Consider the following 26,455-nt stretch of genomic DNA (forward strand, 5'->3'; position numbering starts at 1 on the left):
GCAGGGGTGGAAAGGCAGCCCTGACACCTCCACCTTCCAAAGGCAGGGAGAGAGAGAGTCTGGGGGGGAGACCCTGGGGGCAGAGAATGATGAAGAGCTGCGGTGGCTTAGGGGCTTTTACAGTGCAGGGTCGGTCTTCCCCGTGGCTAGCAGGTTTTGGGTGAGGTTTCCCTGGGCAGGAAAGCAGGGGGACTCAGCTGGCTAAACATCTGATCTTTGGAGCTGAATTTCAAACAACTGGATTTGGGAGCCAATCAGGTTTTTGAGTTATTGGGTCCTGCCTGCTGTGAGGAAGAAAAGAAGATGCAATTTTGTAGGGGCCACCTTTAGTTCATCTGTGTAACAACTAGCTCCCTATTGAAACACATTTTATTAGTTTCTCCCCAGCAAAAAATTGTCACAGACAGGTCAGAAGAAAAATGACTAACCAATTTACATCCTATATGACAAAAGGCTACTTTTATTAATGTAATCAGGATTCTTGGCAAGTAGGATAAAATGGTAAAGTAGCTCAAGGTCATCCAATCAACCCTGAGAAGTGACAGACACTGGAAGGAACTGGCTGTTATAAGTGAGATGACAACTGTGCCCTGGGGGGAAAGATGGGAGCTGGTGAGGGACATGGGAGGCCGTGGCCTGGGAGGGTCTGGAGAAGCTGTAACTCAGCTCTTGCCTCCCTTACCTCACTTAGGAATGGGGAGACCCCTGGCCTCCCAGGAGTGTGAGGCACTGGCAAAGGAGACAGAAGCCAGCTAAGTAAGGAAACGATGAAGACAGGTGCAGGGTGACAGGTGCCTCCTGATCCCCTGTCAGCACAGGTCCTCTGGGCCCTGATGCCTCTCCTTGAGGTTTGACCCTCCTTGTTCTCCAACTGTCCAAAGAGGACACAGTTGAGGATGTGACTTTCAGAACTTCCTCAGTACACAGTGCAGGGCAAGAGAACTGACTCCCCAGTGAAATGTGATCCTGAGGTTCCAGGAAAATACTCCTCAAAGAGAAAGTTAAAATGAATTAAAGCAGGAGTGTGGTGCAGTGGACTAATGACCTGGTGTTGCCACAGCTGTGGCTCACATTCAATCCTTGGCCTGAGAACTGCCATATGCCACTGATGCAACTGAAAAAGATAAAATAAAATAGAATAGAATAAAATAAATAAATGTGAACAGCACATGCCACCCTAAGTAGATTTATTGAAATGGATGAGCCAATATATTTTAAATGAGTATAACATGTATTCAAAAGAGTTGAAGAAGAAAAAGGTAACAAAATGACAAGAAATTATTTTAGAAAACAAGTGATACATGATATGCTAAAAGGTTGGGAGAATAGAATTATCAAAATCCAGATAAGAGAAATCCCCATGGGGAACTGAGGGGCCATAGGGTACCAGGACACTTAAGAAAATACTAATACTTAGACACACTACAGTAAAACTGCAGAAAAGCAAAGAAAAACTATGAAAAGATTCCACACAAAAAAGTAAACCATCCCAAAGGAACAAAAATTAGACCAACATGAGACTCCTCAACAGTAATACTGGATTCAAGAACAATGGTGTAATAAATTTGTGCTTAAAAATTTTTTTGCATACTTCTTGCTAAGAAGTATAGCCTACAAGCACAAAGGTGGATAAATCACAATGTCACGCACTAAGAAAAATTACAGAATTTTTAAAGAAATTACAGAAATTAAGTAACCACCAGCCAGGTTAAGAATACTGCTGGCCCTGAAGAATCATGCGTGTCTGACACAGTTCCTACTGTCAGAAAAGGCTTCCCCGCCCCTCCGGCGGGTTTTCCAGACTTTGGTGCAGCTAGAAACCCACCTTCGACTGAGCGCTCAGGCCTCGCCACATCCTAGCTGCGGCCGAGCGACCCAGGGGCTGCGGCCTCACCCGGTCTCCGCTGCCTCGCCCCGGCGCACAGCGGGCAGCCTCTCAGTGAACACCCCGTCCAGGGATCCCTTCCCGGTACCTTTATTCACGGTAAAAGCCACACGGCCTGAGCCGGACACTGAAGGGCTGGGCGGGGAGGAGCCCTGGACTGCTGAGCGACTTCTGCGGGTCAAAAAGAGGGGCCAGAGCGCGTCAGCCCCGCTGGCCCACCACGTGCATCTCCGGCCCACAAAGCCCCGGCCTAGTTTCCAGGGACGCTTTAGGGGAGCGTGCTCGTCCTCCCCCTTCCGGTCGGCCAGGAGGCTTCTTCCGCCCCACGAGTGTTCTGCGCGAGTCGCCTGATAAGCGACCGCCGCTCGGGGAGGGAAGGTGCCGGCGCGCGGAGTCCGAGGCCAGCCCGCGAGGACGTCGCCATGGTGGGTACCGCCGGTCCCCGGAGGCTGCGGTGGGCGACAGGCAGCTGTTTGCGGGGCGGGAATAGAGTGCTGCGGGGAGGGAATAAGAGTGCTGCCCCCCCCCGGGCCGGGTGCTGGGCCGGGCCCCATCGCCCCCGTGGGACGGCCACAGGGTAGGAATGCGGCGGGGTCCTGGGCGGCGTTGACATAGGGGGCGTCGGGCCTGGGTGCCCCTCCTTGCCCCCGTACGGACACTTGGTTACTGTTAAATCAGGAGGAGTGGGTGCAAGAGCGCTTCTGCCGCACGTGTACGTGTAAAGGTCAGGTACGCCGGGAGGTACGTTATCCATTATTCTTGCTAAGACAAAACCTCCCAGGAGCTCCCTGGGACGCAGCGGGTTAAGGATGCATTGTTGTGACTGCTGTGGCTCGGGTTCGATCCCTGGCCAGGGAACCTCCACTTGCTTCTGGCGCCTTCAGAAACCAGAACAAAAGGAAACCTAGCTGCTTCGGAAACCCTCTGTGTGGTGCTTGTACCTGTACCCTCTGGGAGCCCCTTAGAGGTGTACAATATACAAAATCTGCCTGTTGGTCTTCATCCTCCCCGCCTGGGTTGGATGTAACTCACTTATTCCAAAACTGCTATTTCTTGCTCTTTTCATTTTGTGTTTAAAAACAATTCTGGATTAGGAACATGGATTATAATTTCTCAGTTTTAAATTAGTTGCACATAAAATAAAAAGTTTATAATCTGGTAAAAAGTTATGATCTCAGTGTTTTCCTCTCTCTCTCTCTCTCTTTTTTTTTTTTTTTTTTCCTCTTTTTCATCGTATTTTTATCTTCATGTCTGCCTGAAGCTGTTTTTTCTTTGGAGTATACACGTTTGTGTAAGTTCAGGCTCTGTACTTATTAGTGTGTGCAATTGCCAGCTCTTTGTAGTTTTCTTTCCTTTTCAGAGTGGAACATTTAATAATGCAGTTATGTGTGAGTGATTGGGGAGTTGACTGGCATATGATTGTAGTTGTCCTTGACCATCAGAACTTTACCTCTGTCAAGCTGTGTAGTAGGAATATATTGCCTTGTCATAAGTCTAGAAAGCAGTATGAATCTGTTCTCATTGGCATATTTCCTGTCTTGTCATTTTTCTGGTACATCAACAGTGGCTCTGCAGCATCCTTTCTTGAACTTTTTTTTTTTTTTTTTTTTTGTCTTTTAGGGCTGGCATATGGAGGTTCCCAGGTCAAACTGGAGCTACTGCTGGCCTATGCTACAGCCATAGTAACGTAGGATCTGAGCTGCCTCTACAACCCACACCACAGCTCACGGCAACACCAGATCCTTAACCCACTGAGCAAGGCCAGGGATCAAATTTGTGTCCTCATGGATGCCAGTCAGATTCATTTCCACTGAGCCATGATGGGCACTACTGATCCTCTCTTGAATTTAATCTCAGCTTGGCACTGGAGGTTTTCCATTTAGACTTTTGTATCAGTTATTATGAACTTTCCTACAGCTCAGAATGTGGGCAGTGAGTCTTTGCCATATTATGGTCTTGGTGAAGTTACCTAACCCCTGAAAGATTCAGTTGTTCTTGTTGGGGTACATAGTGCTCATCTCAGAGAACTGTGAAAATTAAATGTAACCCAATTAGCCTAGTGTCAGATACTTTAGTGAATGTTAGTTGTTGTAATTAACTTTAGTTAATAGTGTCGCTGAAGATACCGCCTCTGTACACATGGCACCAGTTAAGTCTCCGAGACAGAGTTTTGAGGAAGAGAAAGAACAGCTTTATTGCTTTGCCAGGCAAGTAAGGACACAGCAGGCTGGTGCCTCAAAACTATGTCCTGACTTGAGAGGGGAGAGCAAGGGGTTTTATAGGTTTAGCTCGGAAGACAGGTTATTGATTAAGGTGTCTGCATTATTCTTCATCCATAGATCATTTCAGAGTAGGCAAATCCAGCCTCAGTCAGTCTGGTGATGGTTTCTGGTTATCTTCAGGGTTATTGTTCCTTGACCTTCACTCTGGAATGAAAATTGCTTACAGGGAAGGGGTGGTAGGGAGTGTTTCAATTACCAAAGAAAACACTAGGTGCAGTAGAACTCCAACTGGAAATTAGCCATTAGTAAAAGAAAGCAATTAAGCAAGGAAGAGCTCATTCGTGGAAAGGCAGACACTAGGTAAGATGTAACTCTAACTAGAAAGTAAAAACTAGTAATTAGTGGACCAAGTCCGGGCATAACATGATGGAGACTGTTGTAACTAGTTTTTAGCTGTAACAACATTTCCTAGTCATGAACTCTTGAGTTAGCCTTTTGAGACTGAGGGAGGCATGGGAGGCTAAAGGAAAGGCCTATTCCTTCAGAACACAAAGATTTAGGGTTTGGTACACGGTTTCAGTAGGACCCTTGGTCATTTGTGTTTCTTTTTTGGAAAAAATGTCTTAATGTCTCTTCAGGTCCTTTGCCCAGTTTTTAATCAGATTGTTTTTTGTTGTTACTGAGTTGTGTGAATTCCTTGTATGTTTTGGATACTAACTCCTTATCAGATATGTGATTTTGCGGTTATTTCCCCCAACTGCTGTAGGTCTCTTTTCATTTTTGCTTATTATTTCTTTTTCTTGTATAGAAGCTTTTTCCATTGATGTAGTCCCATTTGTTTATTTTTGCTTTTTTGCTTGTGCTTTTGGTGTCAAATCCAAGCAATCATTGCCAAGGTTAATGTGAGGGATCTTCCCCTGTGTTTTCTTCTAGAGTTTTTCAGTTTAGGCTTTACATTTATTCTTTAATTTATTTTTAGTTAATTTTTGCAAGTAAATTAGGGGACCTATTTCATTCTTTTGCTTGTGAATATCCAGTTTCCCAGCCCCATTTATTGAAAAGTCTTTCCCCCCTTGAGTACTCTTGGCTCCCTTGTCAAATATTTGTCGTGTATACCTGGGTTTATTTCTGGATTCTTGGTTCTGTTCCATTTGTCTGTGTTTCCGCTTTTATGCCTAGGAGTGTAATGAATATTAAAGAGATTACCTTCTAGTGAAAATCTGTTTCTAAAAGTTAGTAAAACTAAAGAAAAACATTAATGAAAATCTACCTAATATAGCAAACTGTTTTGAGATAACGTTACATGACATGGTTAAAAATAAACAGTAAAATATGATTGTCCATGAAAAGTGTATTACTTTCCTATTACTGCTGTGAAAAGCTAATACAAATTTATGGCTTAACACAACACAGATTCATTCTCTTTCATTTCCGGAGATCAGAAGTCCAGAAGTGAGTCTTAACTGAGCTAAAATTAAGGTGTTGGCGGGGCAGTCTTCCTTCAGGATGTGCTGGCGGAGGTCCTTTCTCCAGCTGCCAGAGGCCGTCTGCCTTCCTTGGCTCTGGCCCCTTCTTCACCTTCCAAACCAGCAGGGCAACATCTCAGATCTGCCTTAGGAGAAGCCACGCCTCTTTCTCCTGACAGTGGTCCTCTGCCTCCCTCCTAAAGAGACCCTTGTGTTATGTTGAACGCAGGTGGATAATCTAAGATAACCTCCCCATCTCCAGGTCTTCAGTGACATCTGTGAAGTGCCTTTTGCCATGTGTGGTGACACATTCCCAGGTGTGGGGATGGGTGGGAGGGCAGTATTTTCCCTACAACCAAAGTAAGTCTTCCTGCACCTCTTTCCTGACTCCCTGATTCAGCTGAGAAACAACCACTGTTAGAACAGTTTCTTAGATAACCATTCAGACACTTTATATGAATGTACCAGTGTATGGATGTCTTCGAACCCACCTTTTTATAGAGAGAGCTTGCTACATCCACCCCATGCCCTCTGCTGCTTTTTCCTGCCTGATCTTAGCAGTCTGTGTGAGTACATGCAGATTTAACAACTCTCTTGCTTGCATGGACTGTAATTTAATTACCAGCTCTCTGATGGACACTTAGGCTCCTTTCATTATTTTGCTACTAGGAATACTTTTGCACTGATTATTCTTATTTATCGTGTGTGTATATCTGTAAACTAAATTAATGGAAGTAGGATTCCTTAATCAAAAGATGCATAGTTTTTATTGGCATTCCGTTGGGCTCAGCGGTAATGAACCTGACTAGTATAAGGATGCAGATTCAATCCCTGCTCTCAGTGGTTTAAGGATCCAATGTTCACATGAGCTGCTCTGTAGGTTGCAGACACAGCTCAGATCTGGGGTTCCTGTGGCTGTGATGTAGTCTGGCAGCTGCAGCTCTGATTTGGCCCCTAGCCTGGAAACATCCATATGCCACAGGTGCAGCCCTAAAAAGAAGAAAAATTAAGGGGGGGAAGATATGCAGTTTTTGTCTTGATAAGAACTATCAAATTGCCTTACAGAGGATTATACCAACTTACATCCCCCTTATTAATGGGACTGCTAGCTCACCCACACCCTCCCTACTGCATTGTCAATAAATAATTTTTAAAAATCTTTTTTATGCATTAAAATTGTAGTTTATCAAAGTTTTTTTTCTAGGGCAGCAGCCATGGCATATGGAGGTGCTAGGCTAGGGGTAGAATCGGAGCTGTAGCCACTGGCCTACGCCAGAGCCAACAGCAACTCGGGATCCGAGCCATGTCTGCAACCTACACCACAGCTCATGGCAACGCTGTATCTTTAGGATCCTTAACCCACTGAACGAGGCCAGGGATCGAACCCGCAACCTCATGGTTCCTAGTCAGATTTGTTAACCATTGGAGCCGTGATGGGAGCTCCTCAAAGTTTTAACATTTCTTTTAAGGTAGAGCACACATCTTTTCAAAACTTTAAAAACATTTTTATATACTTGTTCTGTGACTTGTTTGTGTTCTTTTTCCTGTTTTAGTTTCAGGTTACTAATCTCTCATTGATTTCATAATGGTGCCTGTTACACTGTAGGTGCTTTTTAAATATCTGTTCCTCTGAGCTTAGCCCCAGGCCATTTTCTTATTCTGCTGAAGGAACTCTTAGCTTCTGTGTGGCTCTAAAGCACTCCCTTTAACTCCAGGTTATCCCAAGTTTGTACCTTTAGCCTAGACCTTTTTCCTAAATGCCAGACTCATAAATTTACTTACTTTACACCTCTACCCAGCTCTCTTAAACTACTGTCTACAAGTGAGTTCTTGATGCCCTGTCCATGAGGGCATTTCTGTCTTAGTAAATGGGAGATCTAACCATGTGGTTGCTTTGTTACAAACCTGAGGGTTCTACCTGATTCTTTCCTTTCCCTCACCATCTGTATTCAGTCCTATCATTGTCTTCAAGGTACATTTCAAACCTTGTCATTTCTCTCCATCCTTGCTGTCACCACCCTTATGCCACTCAACTGTCATCTTTTCTTAGGGACCTGGGCACTTCAGTAGTCTTGTTTCTTCTGACTCTGACTCCTTCCAGACTGTTCTTTATACAGCGGCTCACATTATCCTTGAAAAAATGGCTGGATCTCAGGTCACTTCCTCAGGGATCTTTTCCTTATTTCCCTAAGCTGGCTGTACCTATTATGAGGTGGCCATCTTCAGGCCAGCACTTACTAAGGTATATAGCCATTCATGAGAGAGCTAGATGGTACGTTACATAGTTACTCATGAGATAACTGGCTTGACTGTAAGCAAGTCCACAAGTGGTTTTGATTCTGGAACCTCACTGCCTCTCCAGTACATGGCAATTAGATGTGCTCATTAAGTTTGTGGGGTTTTTTGGTTTTGTTTTGTTTTTTGGTCAGGGAACATTAGTACTAGGTAGAGGTGTAAAGAGTGGTAGCAGAGAATGGGAGAAGATACTGATGGGTATGTCAGTAATAACAAAATTAAGCTTGATGTTAGGCTTTTGTGTGAAAGATTAAGTCTGCATTAGAGAATTTTTATGATATTTTCTTAATGTTAAGGAGAGTATTATTTATGAGCCTCTTAAAATTATTTTTATATATTTCACACTGTTTTAAATAACTTTAAATTTTTTATTCATAGTAGTTCAGTGTGCAGTTTACACTGGGTGCTTAATAAACTATTCATTTAGGAGAGTTTCCAACTTTCTTTTATTTCTTTCACACCATTTTTTCCAACCCAGTACGAGTTTGTAGTCTCCAGGGAGCTGCACTGGAGGAGATGAGCACAAGTGTGAAATGTGAAGTGCTAAGTGAGAAGTGCTACTGGGAGAAGGTTACTAACATCTGAACTGATTACATATTGTGGGCAGCTTCAAGGGGGAGGTGAACATGAAGGGGAGGTGGTCCTTGAAAATCAAATGGGGTTCAGCAGGGCTTATGTGGGGAACTGTTAGTTTCCTTTCTGGGTACTTTGAGTAGGTGTTTGTCATTGCACTTGTCCTTGCATCATATTTATCTATAAAGGGAAATGTCCTTAAAAATGGGGCAGATTCTCTTAATTAATTCATTACATTCCCACCATGTATTTGATGTTAAATGACTTAGTGTATAAGATTCCAGAATTTATTTTGGTGTTTAAGGGTATTGGAGTTTAAGGTATTATATACTGTAAGCTTTCTAATTCATATACCTTTGTGTACCTTGAGTGTGTTTGGTGAAATTATCATTCTTATAGGTTTCCAGTTATATTGGGCGGTCTAAATGATGCATCTGTTTCTAGTGGAGCCTACATTCTTTGATGACTTCGATTAGTCTTTTAGGAAAAGTTCCTTTTTGTTATTTATGATTTTAAAAGAAATATTTGAAGCATATTGCTTCTGAAGTACTTCTGTTGCTGTTTTGTTTGAATAAACTACTTGTGTGCTTTTTTGTGGCTCTCAAGTATGAATCCAAAGAATAGTTTATAATGAATTTTCTGAAGTAATCACTACAGATGGTATGTCAGAGAGAGATTTATTTATTTACTTACTTATTTTCATGGCCATGCCTGTGGCATGTGGAAGTTCCTGGGCCAGGGATGAATCCGAGCCGCAGCTACAGCAATGTGCAATCCTTAACCTACTACACCACAGCAGGAACTCCCAGAGAGATTTTTAATATTAATTAGTTTTCTTAACTGGAATATTTCTGTGGTGCCAGTAACTTTTCAAAAGTTTCTGTTGTTCAGAATAGTCTACTAGTTATGCATATGAAATGTATTTTTGCTATCTCTTTGAAAGTTAAACTTGGTGAGTTTTGAAACATAAAATATTTTTCATTGAAAATATACATTCAGTCTCCCCCTGTTTTGTTACATGTTTACATTCTGTACTCTTTTATGAATTTTGTGAAACCAAATGTTTCACAAAATAAATATGGAAATCCCTGAATGTTGGAGATTGTTTTTCAATTAAGAAGCATTTTGTTCGTTTTTTAAAAAGTTAACATAGTGAAACATAAAATTGTTTTGCAGTTTAATATCTTCTGGTACCTATTTTTGTGCCTTATTGTATGTTCATAACTTGCCTTGAGGCAACCTTTTCATGAATAAATTATTACAAAGACTCATAGTCATCACTCATGACTTCTTCATGAGTCAGAAGTTCAGTTTCCTTGTATTTCTTTGTACTAAGTCTTAGAGTTTCTTTAACTGAGATCTTCTAAAGCTGTCCATTTTTATGCTCCAAGAGTATCAAACTACTTGTTCTAAAGAAAGCTTTTAAATCTTTAAAGGAAAATTTTTATAGACTTGGACATACTGGTAAAACAATGTTACACAGCTCTGTAACTTAAGTTTTACAGCTTCAGAGACCTGTTCCCCCCCCCCTTGAGATTTTTGTGACCTTTGTTTCACTTTTTTTTAAAAAAGCATCATATGGCCTCTATGGAATAAAGATATCTTTTCAAGGATAGCTTTGCTTTAATTTTTGGTCTTGCATTAGTTACCTCTTTATCAAGTTCTCTCACAGTTTATCGATCTAAAGTGGCAGAGTTTATTGTCTCATAGTTTTTGTGGTCATGGGTTGCACATACCTTATCCTGATCCTCCACTTAAAGCTTTCCCACCCGGCTGCAGTACAGGTGAGGTTGTGGTTTCATCTCAGGGCATGACTGGGAAGGGTCTACTTGCCAGCTCCTGGTCCTTGGTAGGAGTCAGCTCCTCAGGGACTGCTACTTACCCCATAGGGCAACTCGCTACAAGCACCTGGTGTCCATATCAGAGTCAGCCAGACGAGGGCAGTAGAGCAGGCAGGACAGAGCCAGAGTCCTGCCATAGTCCAGTCTAGGGATTGACACTATGCTGCTTTTGCTAAGTACTAGTTAATCAGGTGAGCTGCTAGGTCAGCCCATGCCCTAGGTGAGAGGTTATACATGGACATGAATATTAGGTGGGGAGGAGGCTCACTGGGGGCCATTGTCAAGACAGCCTTCCTCAAGTTCTGAGAGCTTGTCCTTGGTTTATGTTTGCTCGGTGACTTTCATGCAGAGAGCTCCCTCATCACACCTTTCTCCTTCCTTACCTCCACGTGCAGAGACGCACAAATAATGCACATACTCTTTTGTGGTGGTTTCACTCTTTATTTTCCTATACCCGATACCAGCTTCCAGAGCGTCCCAGACTTGGGGTTCTCTGGCCAGGTTTATCAAGAAGTGAGCAGTAGAAGCTTATTGATTATTGAGTCAACATTTGTTAGGGAAATGAATACATGTGTGAGTTAGGTGGTCATTTTAATTAATTCTGCTGGGAGACTTTTATAAAAGAAGTAACTTTGAGCCGTGTCTTATCAAAGAACAAGTAAGGAAAGGGATTTTGCGGGAAGAGGTAGCAAGTGCAGTTTCCAGAAGTAATAAAACAGCAAGGTATGTTCTGGAAATGGTGATTAAAAAGATTGCCTGCCATGTCAGTAAGCAGGGGGTGTTGCAGTCATCAAGCCACCATGTTACAGTCACCCAGATTGTGAGCCTGGAGGGGACTCAGGATGTGAAAGCACAGGACACTGGCCCCAGATAGCTGAGATGCATATAAAAGGAATGATTTCAGTGAGCCCAGATCTTGCACCTTCCCATACATAGAAAAATGCTAAATTCCATACCTTGAAAGGTCTGGGTTTCTTTAATTATCAGTAATCTTTTGATGTTCCTGGTCTTTGTTGCAAAACCGCCTATATATATCCTGCTCTCCCTCCCCTGGGCCCCTGCCCTTTCTGAATAATTTTTCAGCATTATCTGAGATGCTGTGTCCCAGGCTTGAAGTCCTCAGAATGTCTGCGGAGTGAAACATAACTCTCAGCTTTTAGGTTGTGGTCGACAGAAGAACGGGATGAAGGGACTTGTGAAGAATGGGAAATAATACTGGAGGAGTAGGTTAGGGTGTGTTTACCATGTTAAGGATTTAGGACCTAAATGAGCCAGTGGAGCTCTGAGTGAGGAGAAGAGCTTTATTAATTAGTGTTCTATAGGGAGGAGTTCTATGACCTCCAGTAAAGAGGGACTAGCAGTGAGAATCTAAAGTCCATCCTAGTCACGAAAGATCCTCAGGCTGAGTGAAGATAGTAACAGTAGTTTTGCAGGGAATATTTTAGAAGCACTTGACTCCTTTGAAGATTGGGTGTGTTAGAGTCCCAGCTTCCTGTAATAATCTCTTTCTTTTCATGTATTTTATCTGAGAATAAAGATTATATACTTACTAATCTCTTATATGTAATGTAGAAGGAAAAGGTTGATTTTCTTTTTCTTTTTTTTTTTTTTTTTCTTTTTTCTTTTTTTTTTGCACCCGCAGCATATGGAAGTTTCTAGGCTAGGGGTTGAATCAGAGCCGCAGCTGCCAGTCTGTACCACAGCCACAACTTGGGATCTAAACCACATCAGCGACCTACACCACATCAGCGACCTACACCACAGCTCACAGCAATGCCGAATCCTTAACCCACTAAGCAGGGCCCGCGATCTAACTTGCGTCCTCCTAGATACTAGTCGGGTTCATTACTGCTGAGCCACAGTGGGAACTCCTGCCTTCTGCCTTCTGATTTTTCTTTCTCCTTCTCACTGGTTGGAGTGTTAAGCCACTTAAAGCTATGCGGGTAAATATGAGGTTACAGCCTAAAGAGTGGATAACAAATGACAAGGGCTCTGTATGGAACGGAGCCCCGACGTCTCCTTTTTATATGATCTGGGTTAAGCCATTATTATTTTGGCTTTCTGTTACAGGGAGACAAACAAAATTCTTAAAAAATATAGATCAGATATAAGATACAGAATTAGGTAGGAATAAAAAATATCCGATATGCCAGACAACTAGTTTAGAGGACCTAGTTAACTAGCATAAGGCTCAAATGGGACAATCACTTGTTTCTTTTTGGATGTGCTCATTTTGAGGTGGCTTCTGTTACCTCCTCTGTTCTTGACTTCCTGTGAGCCCAGCTTTGGTTTTCTTTATTCACTGCCCACTCCACTCCCTATCACGCTTCTAGAGTCAAGTGCCCTGTAACACCCTGTGTGCCTTCTGCCCTACCTCAGCTTTGGTAGCTGTGCCACGAATTTTCAGCTGTGAGTCTCCTTACCATCTGTGTCCTCTGTATCTGCTCTGTAAATGGAACACTTGAGCTGGGTTTATGGACCCTCTCTGTGCCTTTATTTTCTTACATCATTGGAGAATAGTTCTGAATATAGTTGACCCTTGAATAATGTAGAGGTTAGGGGCTCTGACCAGCCGCAAGGTCTTTATAAAGTCTGCATGTTATAGTCAGCCCTCCATGTATGCACTTCCTTTGTAAACGTGGATCCTGTAGGACTGTAGTATTTCCTAAGAATAAACATCTGCATTTAAGTGGACCCTCACATTTCAAACCTGTATTGTTCAAGGATCAGCTCTGTGTCGTTTCTGTTAGGACGATGGAAACAAAGACTTTGAATTAATATGTCTGACCTACCTGCTGGTTCCTGGTGTAGTATTTCTGGTTCAGTATTTCTGTTACAGTACTATTTTAAATTTTTGTTTCTAAAGAAAACTTTTTGACAGAAGTCATTTATGTATCTGACTATGTGTATCCTCTGTTTTCTACATTTTAGCCTAAAGCACCAAAGGGAAAGAATGTGGGACAGGAAAAAAAAGTCATCCATCCATATAGTAGAAAAGCAGCTCAGATTACGAGAGAGGCCCACAGGCAAGACAAAAAGGAAAAGTAAGTATCTTTTCATTGTTTGTATTATTTGTTGGTGAAAAGCCCTTTGATATGTTTACCCTTAATCAGTATTCCAGTTCCCTTCCTCTGATAAATACTTACTTATGTTTTGTGCAGTAAGATAAAACAGTAAACAGGGATTCAGCTCTTAGAGTGTCCCTAAAGCTGACCCTTAAATATAAAGGGTTGTGATAAGTGCAGTGAAGAAAAAGTAAAAAGGATTGTGGATGGAGAGTAAGGATGAGGTTCAGCTTTTTATGCGGGAAGTCTTGGAAGCTTCTGTAAAGATGTTCTGACTGAGCAGAACTAAAGGGGCTGAGGGAGTACACAGTGCAGCCCTCTGCAGGCACTCAGGCTGCAGTGCCAACTGGATGGAGAAGACAGGTGCAGCATAGGCAGCCTCACATGCTGGGTCTGGTGTCAGGACAGGTTAGGGATGTGGATACAAATTTGGGAGCATCAGCATCTGGCTGGGACTAGAGGTCATGAGACTGGATTCATCGCCTAACAAGTAAATGAAAGTAGGAGAAAAGTGCTGAGGATTGAGTGCAGAGGTCTCCACCTTATAGAGGCTGGAGAAAGAGAGCCTCCAGCAAATGAGACTGAGGAGGGAAAACAGAGACTAGTGATCAGCCTGTGATCAGGGCCCAGAGCTGATTTAGTCATGTGGAGATCATTTAGTAAAGTGGAGATCACTGTTTTTTTTTCTTGAATTGTTTTCTTAGTTGTTGCTCTGAGAATTACAGCTAACATCTGAGAACCTGCAACAATCTAGTTCAGATTAAAGTCAATTTCAGTAGTATACAAAGAATTCGCTCCACCATAGCTTCATTCTGACCCCCTTTTTTGTACCGTTGTCAGACAAATTAGATCTTTATACCTTGTAAGCTTGTAAACACAGTTTCATAATTATTGTTTTTATGCAGTTGTCTTAAATTAGAAGAGAAGTGTCTCAAAAATATGTTTATATTTTCTTTTATGTTAACCTGTGTAATTACCTTTTTTTTTTTTTTAATTAAACTGGTACTCCTATTGTTTCATGTGGATTCAAATTGCTATCTACCGTCCTTTCATTTCAGCTAGGAGGACTCCGTTTAGTATTTCTCTTAGGGCAGGTCTGAAAGCAGCAGATTCCTCTTATTTCTGTTTATCGGAGAATATCTTTAAATTTTCCTTCATTTCAGCAGGACCGCTTTGTTTTGAAGTTTCCATGTGTGTGGAATTTTTGGTTCACAGTCTTCCTATTCAGCCCTTGGGCTGTGTTGTCCCCCGGCCTTTGGCCTCCATGGTTCTGAAACGTCAGGTGAAGTCTTGCTGAGGCCCTTGTATGTGATGAGCCACTTTTCTCCGGATGCTTTCAAGGTGTCCACCCTGCCTTTTGATAGTTTGACAATGATATGCCTAGGCTTGGATCTCTGAGTTCACCCTACAGGAAGCTTGTTAAGCTTGGGTGTGTACGTTAATGTTTTTTCATCAGATTGGGAAGTTTGGGGCCAATATTTTTTCAAATATCTTTTCTGTCCTTTCTCTTCCTCCTGTGACTCCTGTTATTTGTATGTTGATATGATTGATGGTATCCCTACAGGTCTCTGAAAATTCCAGTTTTCCTTCTTTGTTTTTACTTTCTCTTGCTCAGATTGGATGCTTTCAACTGACATGTTCTTCTTTCGTTGTCTTTGTCCAGTAGGTCCACCCCTCTGCACTTTCTCAGGAACAGTTTGTATTTTATGCATATTTTTAGCCCCTGAGTATGGCACATACTTTCCTGTTTCATTGTTTGTCTCCTAATTTTTTGTTCAGAACTGGACATTTAAAATAATCCTTGTGACAACCCTGTCAATCAGACATTCCCTTCCCCTGCTGTTGTTTTGTTGTTGCTGTCTGCTTTGTGACTTTGTCTAAATTTGTAAAGTTTGTTGTGTGTGGACTTTGAAATTTCTGCTAAGTGGTCAGCTAATGTTTGGACAGGGATTTCTTTAAATCCTTTAACTAGCCAGTCAGCCTATTGGGGGGCTCTGTTAATCTGTTGGATGTGCTTTCAGGGCTCCAGGAGGCAGTTTACAGACTTCATCCTCATTTACACAGAGCCTCAGGGTTATCCAGCAGTGGAAAAGTAGGACCTGCTCAGATCTGCCTTTGGCATGAACCCAGTCCTGAGTGTAAACATGGCATTCTAGATTTCCCAGGAGTGTGCTGAAGCTGGCTTTTCTTTTTTTCCTTCTTTTTTTTTTAGGGCTGTACCCACAGCATGTGGTGGTTCCCAGGCTTAGGGTCGAATTGGAGCTACAGCTGCTGGCCTTTACCACAGTCACAACAACGCAGAATCCAAGCCACATCTGTGACCTACAACACAGCTCATAGCAATGCTGAATCCTTAACCCATTGGATGAAGCCAGGGATCGAACCTGCATCCTCATGGATGCTAGTTGGATTCATTTCCGCTGCGTCATGATGGGAACTCCTGGAATTGGCTTTTCAAAGCCCTCTGTCAACCTTCTGTTCCTTAGTTTTCCTTGTAAAATATTTGGCCAGATTTCTGATCACCCCCAGCTGGTAATATCACTCAGGCAGCTGCTGGTTAGACAGTTGCTGCTGATTGTTTTCAAAAAACAACCTGGGAAGAGGGCTGCTTCTACATAGAGAGCTCAGAGCCAGATTAAATAAAGACAAAGTAACTCTGAGAATAGAGCTTTTCAGTGTGCTGCTGGTGGTGTTGAATGGTGACAGTTCTCAGGATGGAGCTTCAGGGGAAATCCATACCTACTCTGTTCCATGGCTGCTAGGTGGATCAGGCCTTTACAGCCACCTTGAGTGGCTAGTTTGTTGGTTACAAACAAGTGTCCAGTAATGTTGATGCTGTTGCTGTTTCAGGCCCTGATCTATAGTGTTCTTTAATTTATGTTGTCTTTTTCCCTTGAATATTACTGTTTTTAAAGGAGAAATTTTTGCTCTCTATTAAAACCACATAGATACTGTTGCCTTCCCTGAGTGGTTTGAACTTGAGGCATGCTTACTTATTGTTGGTGGAAAGATTTGGCAAAGTTGGAAGACTTAACAATATAAACTAATATTAAACTAGAACTTCTCCTTGGTGTAATCAGAAAGGATCCAGAGGAAATGAGGGGAAAAATAACTTGCTTACCATTTGATTAAAGATTATTTAATTCTGTGTATATGAACTACCTAAAAATTACGTTACATAGTATCAGTGGGTATGCATGCTGTATTTTAGGAAATAATGCTTTATTAATTTTTTCGACTTTTTTTTTCTTTTTTTAGGGCTGCACCTGCAGCATATGGAGGTTCCCAGGTTTGGGATCGAATTGGAGCTGTAGCTGCTGACCTACACCTCAGCCATAGCAACATAGGACCCTAGCCGCGTCTGCGACCCTCACCACTGCTCATGGCAACGCCGGATCTTTAACCCACTGAGCAAGGCCAGGGATCGAACTTGCATCCTCATGGATACTAGTATGTCAGATCCGTTAACCACTGAGCCACAACGGTAATTCCAGGAAATAATGCTTTAGAATATGATTAAGTACTTTGGCTCACTGTACATACTTGTGATGTTTGTATGTTTTCAAGGATAAATCAAACATTGATTTAATGTTGATTTCCAGTCAACATTATAGAAGAATTATGGAAGGACAAAACAGAACAAAATGCTAAATCCCATGTATAAAACTTGTCCTAAAGAAGTTCTACTATTGACTGAGGCTCTATTTTAATAGTACAGAGTTGAAAGACATCTTATTTTTTTCCTGCTTGGGTGATCTTCTAAAGAGATTGAACTCTATCTTTTGTCTTATTTATTTTAAAGAAGTAACCACCATAACAGTCATGTCCCCAGGAGCAAGCAAATGTGTAGTTTTAGTAGTAGTGTCTAATATTTTATGAAGTGGCTTATGCCTGTCATAAATACCAGTTTTTTGAGTAGCAGAATTAGTGACCATGACTCCTGCATAATTAAATGGGAGCATGGTCACAAATAGCATCTTGAAATGCTGACCATCTCCCTGTCCTAGGGCAGTGCTTGTGACAAGACAGGATGGTGACACATATTTTCAGAGATGTTTGGTGAGGATACTCAGATTGTTGGGGCAGCTCTAGGCAAGATGATGGAGAAGGTGCCAATAGGACATAGTGTGAATGTCAGTTGCCTGGGCTTCTTCAAAATAAACAGCAGTTCTCAGCCACTGCTTTACTTCCCCACGGCTATACAAGAGGTTATACCACAGCTCAGCAGCATGAGACAAACGGCCTCTGGGCCAGGACTCTCAGTGCCACTTACCTAGTGCTTCTGGCTCTGGGTCTGAGAGGCTCCAGGCAGGGTGTTGGCTGGGTCAGCGAGGGAGCCTGGTAGGGAGGGTGCTGGCTTCCACACTACCCACATGACCAACAGACCTCAGTCGTGGCCAAGGGTTGGCTGGAGAGTGTGGTTCATGGCCTGGGAGCATCTCCGCTGGCTGTTTACCACATGGCGGCAGGGCCCCCCCCTCCACCCCCCACCTTGCCCCCAACCTCCCAGCAGAGGTGGAGACAGTGAGAGCGGTGACCAGGATGGGAGACATCATGTATAATGTCATTTCCCAACAATACCATCGTTTTTCACTTTTTTATTTGTTAGAAGTGGGTCATTAGGTCCACCTCCACTCAGGGAGGACTGGGATGTGACCATCAGACCAGCAGGAGTTAGCAGTGGGGACCATCTTAGATGTTACTGTCTTTGGGTAGAGCTGCCTGCCAAAGGTGCTTGCCTTTCTGAAGAAGTGGTGGGGGGGTGGGGGCGGTCAGGCAGCCTGCAGTGCTTGGTCTCTGTTGACACAGAACTCTGGATTCTTGGTACTACTTTGACCACAGGTAGAGGGAACCAGCCTGTCCTGCTCTCAGAGATGGGCTCTGGTTACCCGGGGCACTGAAGGGGTAGACAGCAGCGAGGAGTAAGAAACGGGCTTCACCTTTACATTTGAGTGCCCCAATTCAGGACTGTGTGAGGTACCACTTCTTTTCCTACCCAGAGAGGCTAGTGTGGCTTAAAAACCAGCGCTTTCCAGTGACACAGATTATAGGCAACAACGAGTTACTCTGTATCATGACCTTAACTTATTTTGTGACATCTCCGCATAGCAACATCTCCTGTACTGCCCTACCTTTTCCCACTGGGTATGGAGCCAAGAACTCTAGATACCAGATGAAAATGATTTAACTTGGAAAATTAACAGAGATACTGAGCATTATGGGTAAGAACCTAGGAAACAACTGTTTGAGAATTAATCTCAAATCTCTCCTTTTCTTCACCTCAGCTTAGCTCAGGCCCCAGTGAGTTCAGTCAGAACTGCAGCTAACTTGACTTCTAACTAGACTTCCCTGCAGGGTGATTCCAGAGGAGTGAATTCTTTTCAGAGCCATTCCCTACCTTTCTATGAACTGGTCTTTATTTTTTTAAATCAACATTGAGGTAGAACTAACATACAGCAAAACAGACATATTTTATGTGCAGCATTTGGGTTTTGACAGTTCACCATGTGACCACTGAGATCAGTATCAAGTGGTTTCTATCCTCCCATCAGTTCTTAGCCCCCCATCCCGAGCTTTGAGCACCAGTAGATTTGGTCTTTATTTTTAAAATGAGATTTGTCTTTCGTAATGGTTTGTGTAAAGGGAGTCATATCGTGTGTAAATTTTTTCTTTCTTTCTTTCTTTTTTTTGTGGGGGGGTGCTGTCCTCATGGTATTTGGAAGTTCCCAGGCCAGGGGTCAGATCAGAGCTGCAGCTGCCAGCCTACACCACAGCCACAGCAACACCAGATCAAAGCTGCATCTGCCAACTACACTGCAGCTTTTGGCAACACAGGATGCTTAACCTGTTGAGCAAGGCCAAGGATCAAACCCACATCCTCATGGATACTAGTTGGGTTCTTAACCCATTGAGCCACAATAGGAACTCCTATATGTAAATTTTTGTGCCAGCTTTTTCCAATTAGCATAATATTTGTGAAGTTTACCCACATTATTACATATTTTAGTTGTCTTTCCCTTTTATTACTGAGTAATACCCCATTGTGTAGATATGTGTTAGTGTTTATCCATGTACCTGCTGATGGTCATTTGGATTGTTGATGGTTTGGGGCTCTTTCCCGGGTCTTCAAACTAATGACCATCAACTCATTTTTCTAAGAACAATTTGTTTTATTGGAAAGCAGCCATGCCCATTCCTTCCTTCTTATTTGCAGCTGCTTTGAGAGTGCCATGGCAAAGGAGTAGTTAGGACAGGGACCAGCATTGTGGCCCCCGAGCCCAGCATTTTCCTCTCTGTCCATTTAAGCACAAATTACCAATCCCTGCTACTACATTAAGTAAAGCTACCATGAACATTCATGTACAGGTGTTTTTATAGGTATAGCTTTCCATTTTTCTTTCAGTTCTTAAAACTGGAATTGCTAGGTCATATGGTAGATACATGTTTGGGTATATGAAGAAATTGAGTTTTTAAGAAATGAGATCATATGGTACATAGGATATGAAATTGCCTTATCTTGTGATAGTTCCATTTTACTTTTTCACCTCTAATGTGTAAAAAAGTTGCATTCACTCCATTTCTTCTCAAGCATGTTGTATTAGTTTTAAAATAGATATTTAGCCCATCTAGTGATATCTCACTGTGGTTTTAATCTGCATTTCTCAATGACTGATGATGTTAGATATATTTTTATGTGCTTATTGGTCACGTTTTTATTTTTTATTTGATGAAAAATCTGTTAGTCTTTTCCCTTTTGGTTTTGAATTGTTATTAAGTAGTAAGAACTGTTTGTATATTCATAATGTGAGTCTTTTGTTAGTCATTTGTGTTGTGGATATTTTCTCCCATTCTATGGCTCCATTCTCATTCTCCAGTTTTCTAGTTGTTCAGAGTGGGTGGGGTGGATCTGGTCTGCTTTGCTCCTGGCTGTTTTCTTTGTTGCTCTGTTCCTCATTGCCTAATGCCTTGCAGAAGCTCACTATCCAGAGTCCTTCCCTGAAGGAATTAGAATGTGGACCGGCAAGGATGAGGGTGTGTATCACCTTGACCGTTATTTGAGAATAAATGAGGTCTTTATTATAATTCTTACCCAATTTATGAAAAGTAAACATTCTCTTCTGCCCTTGTTGGTGTTTCAAAGAAGACAGTGATACATGTTTGTCTTGGTGGCCCTGTGTTCTAGAAGGTCTTTACTCCTGTCACAAGTTTCTGCGTTGCAAAGTCCAGCCACAATGCCATGGGTATTTTCAATCCAATTGGTTCTATAGGTATCCTTTAGTCACAGAGAAGAAAAAAGTTTCTGATAACATTTTGTTCCAGCGATTTAAAAAAGGAAGCACAAGGAGCTGTGCCTCAGCAGGTTGAAAACCTGGCTGGTGTCCATGAGGATATGGATTCAATCCCTGGCCTTGCTTAGTGGGTTAAGGATCTGGTGTTGCTACAAGCTGCTGTGTAAGTTCCAGATGTGGCTGGGATCCTGTGTTGCTGGGGCTGTGGCAGAGGCCTCAGCTGCAGCTCTGGCTGGACCCCGGCCTGGGAACTTCCGTATGCTCAGGTGTGGCCATAAAAATAAAGAAGGGGGGGGTGCGGGGAAGCACAGTGTTCAGTGTTTTGTCATTAACAAAATTAATTTCCTGTGCATAAAAGAATGATCTTTGAATTAAGGTTCTTTGGGTAGTTTTTCTTCTTGTTGTTTTTGACAGAACTTTAAAACTAGCTGCAAGATTTCTAACACATATGCACTTTTTCTCCCAAGATTGAAAAATGAAAAGGCACTGCGTCTCAACCTTATTGGTAAGTGGATTTTCTTTGACATTCTGTCCAGAGTATAGTGACTTCTTCTATTTTCTCTTGATCCTCTCAGTGAAGAGTTTCTATTTTTATCTAAGTGAATTTTCTTTACCAGACTTGATTAAAACAAAGTAAAATAAATCATTAAACTCTTAGAACAAATAGTGTTAATAATATCTGGCTCAGTTTTCTAGACACTGTTTAGTATCTACCTACTTACCTGTCTTCATCCATTTCTCTCTCTCAAGTTTAATTTCTAGCATGAGAATTATGATGGATTTTGGAAACATTTATATTTAATGTCATGAATATATACACCCTCAGTCTGTATTTCAGTGTCATAATTTTTGTATTTGTGTTTGTGTTTGGTCAAATTCATTATTGTTAAGTTTGTACTGACAAGTCAAGATTTCAAGATTTCAGAAGTGGATATTCAGCTTTATTATTAAAATGAAAGATATTCATTCTTAACTCTAATGCTTTATCAGGAGATAGGTTATCAGTAAATCTCGGTAGGGCCATTTCTTGATGTGTAACATTGATAAATCTCATCCAAGGTGACATCCCAATGGTCAGGTTCACTTGTAAGGAGGTAGCCTGTTACTCTTTGATAACAAGTGCTGGTCCCGCTGCACCTTAGCTGGCAGATCTCATATGTGTATGGTATTTACTGACTGTGAGGCCCTGGGCAAGTCACTTAACCTTTCTTATCAGTCAGTGGGCGTAATCATGGCACTAATCTTCAGGATTGTAAAAGTCTTGGCATCATACGTGCTGCTTATTACCTATCCAGCAAATATTACCCTCTTATTAATCTAATCAAACTCATTCTGTTACTTTGGGCAAGTTCTATCCTTTGCTTTATAAATACTTAGAAGTTCATGTTCTGTTAAGGTATTCTTTCTAAAACTATTTTTTGTATCTTTATTAGATAAGAAATATATGCAGAAAAGTAACCCTCCTACCTGTTTCTTATCTCCAAATTAAAATGTGACAGTTTAACTTCTGACAGACTGGTTTAGTTAGCTTTGAGCCCACATAGAACTTCATATTTAACTTTGAAATGAATTTTGGTCCTGTTTTAAACACATTGATGTTGAAAATTCTAATGAACACCTCTGCTTAAATGATGACTCGTAGTGGTAAACTATCTTGGTACTTGTTGCAGGTGAAAAACTGCAGTGGTTTCAAAATCATCTCGATCCCCAAAAAGTACGATATTCAAAGAGAGCCGCTTGCAACTTAATTGAAAGGTAAATGCCGGGCATATTATGAGCAGAGGGTCAGTAAGAGGGATTCCTTCTTACTGACTGTGGTTCTTCAAGAGGCAGAGTTTTTATTCTGGATTTACAGATGGCAAATGGGCTTCGTTACCAGAAGAGACCTTGGATTCCTGTACTAGCTTAGCCATTTTAGTAGGTTTGTTCCAGGCTGGGCCTCAGAGCGTGTTTTGTTTTCTTTCTTTCTTTTTTTTTGTTTTGTTTTTTTCTTTTTCTTTTTAGGGATGCACCTGCAGCATATGGAAATTCCCAGGCTGGGGATCAAATGGGAGGTGCAGCTGCCAGCAACGCCACAGCCACAGCAACCCAGGATCCAGGCTTTGTCTGCGACCTATACCACACCTCATGACAACACCAGATCCTTAACCCACTGAGCAAGGCCAGGGCTTGAACCCACATCCTCATGGATACTAGTTGGGTTCGTAACCTGCTGAGACACAGCAGGAACTCCCTCTCAGAGCGGTCGGTATTAAGCCAGTTTCTTGGCTTCCTGGAGAAACGTCCTCTAAATTGACATCTGGAGACAGGGTTAGCAGGTTGAAGTGAAATAGTGTGTACAGCCTCTAGGCAGAGGGAGCAAACTCTGAAAGACCCAGGGGGAGAGCAGTATATTTGTTTTTGTTTGTTTGTTTGTTTGTTTTTTTGTCTTTTTTGTTGTTGTTGTTGTTATTGTTGCTATTTCTTGGGCCGCTCCCACAGCATATGGAGGTTCCCAAGGCTAGGGGTCGAATCGGAGCTGCAGCCGCCAGCCTACGCCAGAGCCACAGCAACGCAGGATCCGAGCCGCGTCTGCAACCTACACCACAGCTCACGGCAACGCCGGATCGTTAACCCACTGAGCAAGGGCAGGGATCGAACCCGCAACCTCATGGTTCCTAGTCAGATTCGTTAACCACTGCGCCACGACGGGAACTCCAGAGCAGTGTATTTGTGATGCCACACATTTAATAGGACTGAAATCATAGGCTCAAGGAAGGGACTGTGGTCACCGGATAAGTAGCCAGCTCCTGAAAGATCTCAGAGGGCAGTGTACAAGTGTGGGCTGTATCGAGGACAATGGGAAGTGTGGGAGACTGACAGCACGCCCTGGGGTGGTCACACTTAGACTTCAGAAAGACCGCTGCAATGAGAATGAGAGAAGGATGAAGGGCAGGCCAAGGTGGGCACTGTCCTGTGAAGGTTGTGGACTAACTGACCCCGATGTCTTGTTTTCCAGGTATCTGAGTCGGTTCAACGACGAGCTGGAGCAGATAGAGCTGCAGAATGACGTCAGGGCCAGGCAGGGGAGGCGGCATTGCGCACGAGAGGCGGCCATCAGGCAGACGGTGCAGCGCGAGCGACAGCAGTTCCAGGGCTATGGCTTCGGTGTGTCTCCTGGTCCCCTCTAGTCACAGTTGGGGCCCTTTCAGGGTTTAGCATTACTCACTGTTTGCTTGACTTTGATTTTCTTCCTTTTGAGTATTTGGAGTAATTTTTGAATTCTCTTTTTTTTTTTTCCCCTGGGTGCCCCAAACCCTCACTTCTGACAGTGACATCACCTTCTGTGACTGACGTTCCCATTGGCATACACTGCATTTGTTTTGTTTTGGTGTCACTACTTGCCCACCTCCAGCTATGTGGTGTTTCTGTAGCATATGTGCTGCGTCCTTCTGGTCCTGTAATTCTGCAGTAACAAGCCATTCTTGAGATACAGTAGAAGTCAAGCTTGCTCTTCATCTTATACCATTTCCTAAAGACCAGTGTGTCCCAACACTGAAGGTCCACGCCTGGTGGGAGAGTGAGGGCCTGCACAGTGTGCAGACAGGAGACCGCCCAGCGGCTATATGTGGCCTAAGGGTGGTGTTGGCTGGGCTATTAGTTGTCAGTATGAAAACATCTGCTGATCTCATGGGGAGCTGTAGATTTCTGGCTTCTCTTAAAGTGTCATGTCTGGCACTGTCACATGTCACCTGCTAGAGCAGCATGGCAGCTGTCCCTGCAGTCCTGAGTGCACTGCCTCAAGCTTACTGCTTCCTTTACATTCCCTGCCTGGCCTCTGTAGGCCATAGTGTTCTGTGGATTTGCTTGGAAAGTAAGTACATGAAATGTCTCATAGCAGAAGTAGATTTTTAAACTTTAATAGTATCAGCAGTAAAGTATAGGACCTTTAAGGACCTACCCTGGGGTTATAGTTGTGCAGGTCCAGCCTATCCTTGGTGATGTTGTGGGCAGGGAAGGGGGGCACCCCCACAGGCATTTTCCCCTGCAGCCAGTGTTGTGTTGGTCCCATCCTGGCAGTTCTCACTGTGCTTGCAGGGTGTGCAACAGCCACCAGGAGAAAAATGGGATTCGGCGCTTACAGGTTCTGGCTGGCAGAATGGGCCCTGGGGCCCTGCCTCAGCTACAGCCCCCGGTGGGTACCTAGGATTTCACACTTCACTCTTTATAAGGCACCAGGAGGGTGAATGGGGTCACTCTGGTGGTCAGTTAATAGGTCACCCCAGCTTTATGCTGGGTGGACCCCATGGGAGGGGCAGTTGTTTTCTCAACATCTGGTTGTTTAGCTCGAGCCATGTCAGAGGCTGGCAGCAGGCTCAGAGATGGGCATCTTCCCAGTGGATGTCCTGGCGGTTCTCACCCACTGGTGATACTAGGAACCTGAGTGGATGGCGGTTCCTCTTGGTCAGTCCTGAGAAGTGATTTCTTAACTGAAAAAGCAGCAGAAGAGCTGGAGAACTGGCTGGATCTGCCTTAAGTCCTTATGGCTTTTACTGTGTGACAGGGCAGGCTCTTTCCTGCTCACTCCTGGCCTTGGGTCTTTGGTTTAAAAATAGAGGTAACTTACTTATCTACCTCCTTCCCAGGTTATTTCAAAGTCAGGTGAGGTTTAGTGTCTCAGGTGCCTAATGTTGGACCTTGTATATGAAGTTGAGGAAGAGTCAGCCTGAGTTTGTCTGTGCTCGGCATCTCCATCTCCTCCTTTTCCATTTTATTTGGAGCCCCTTAAATAGGCTCTTGTAGCCACCACTGGACACCAGACCTTATCACTGACTGCCTGTAAGCTGCTAAGACAGAGGGTGACTGCGGCCAGCTTTCCTGCAGCATTGGGTACAGACGCCCTGAGACTTCCCGTTCCTGGTTTCTCCCAGCTCACTGCCCTGACTCCAGTTCCCATCTCCTCACAAACCATCAGTTCAGGGCCCTGTCCTTGGGCCTTCTCTCTTTACTTTTCTTTCTCTCTCTCTCTTTTTTTTTTTTTTTTAAAACTATTTTAGGGCTGCGCTCGTGGAATATGGAGGTTCCTAGGCTAGGGGTCGAATCAGAACTGTAGCTGCCAGCCTAGGCCACAGCCACAGCAATGCCAGATCCAAGCTGCATCTGCGACCTACACCACAGATCATGGCAATGCCGGATCCTTAACCCACTGAGGAAGGCCAGGGATGGAACCGGCATCCTCATGGATCCTAGTTGTGTTTGTTACCACTGAGCCACGAAGGGAACCTTACCCTCCTCTCTTTTCTATTTATACCCATTCCCAAATTGATCTCATTCAGTCCTGTGACTTTAAATACCATCTAAGTGCTCATAACTTCCAAACATATTGTCCACTCTGACTCATGACTGTTACTCCAGACTTGCACCATCAAATTTGAGTTTCTCAGAAACTCTGCTCCAATGTCTCCTGGGCATTGCCAACTCCACATGTCCCAAAGCAAAGCCCAGCTTCCCATGAGAATCATGTCTGAGTCAGTGATGTTATCGTGAGCTGTCGCTCATGCCAGACCCTGCAGACATTCTCATCCCACATCCAGCTCCTCAGTGAGGTGTGCTCAGTGTCTGAGCCTGCGCAGGCCATCTCGGTCCCAGCGTGCCATCCTGTCAGCCTCCCTGTGGCCTCTGCTCAGCCTGTTCATCCTTTAGCTGCCCAGTTAATTCAAGTGATTGACAGAGCACCTCAGGCAGCTTCTGCTGATGGGGCCACTCTTGAGCTCGCACCTCCTGTTCTTCCAGTCACCCCCAGGACTTGCACCAGACTTGGAGGTTGTCTGGTGAAGAAA

The 26,455-nt window shown here is 43.3% G+C and overlaps 1 protein-coding gene across 1 annotated transcript in view; it reads left to right on the forward strand.

Annotated features, from left to right (window-relative positions):
- The first annotated feature begins 2,216 nt into the window (after positions 1–2,216).
- TMA16 (translation machinery associated 16 homolog) overlaps positions 2,217–26,455 on the forward strand; it is a 28,113-nt gene continuing 3,874 nt past the window's right edge. Inside the window, exons 1-5 of the mRNA XM_003129012.5 lie at positions 2,217–2,310; positions 13,214–13,326; positions 21,104–21,141; positions 22,307–22,391; positions 23,635–23,783. Of these exons, the coding sequence (XP_003129060.1) occupies positions 2,308–2,310; positions 13,214–13,326; positions 21,104–21,141; positions 22,307–22,391; positions 23,635–23,783 (388 nt within the window). The 5' untranslated portion in view covers positions 2,217–2,307. The remainder of the gene's footprint in view (positions 2,311–13,213; positions 13,327–21,103; positions 21,142–22,306; positions 22,392–23,634; positions 23,784–26,455) is intronic.

This window comes from Sus scrofa, chromosome 8, assembly GCF_054392235.1.
Source record: "Sus scrofa isolate SSC_HxYL_T2T_F1_AM1 chromosome 8, Sscrofa_HxYL_maternal_Yorkshire_Landrace_v2.0, whole genome shotgun sequence".
NCBI classification, from domain to species: domain Eukaryota; kingdom Metazoa; phylum Chordata; class Mammalia; order Artiodactyla; family Suidae; genus Sus; species Sus scrofa.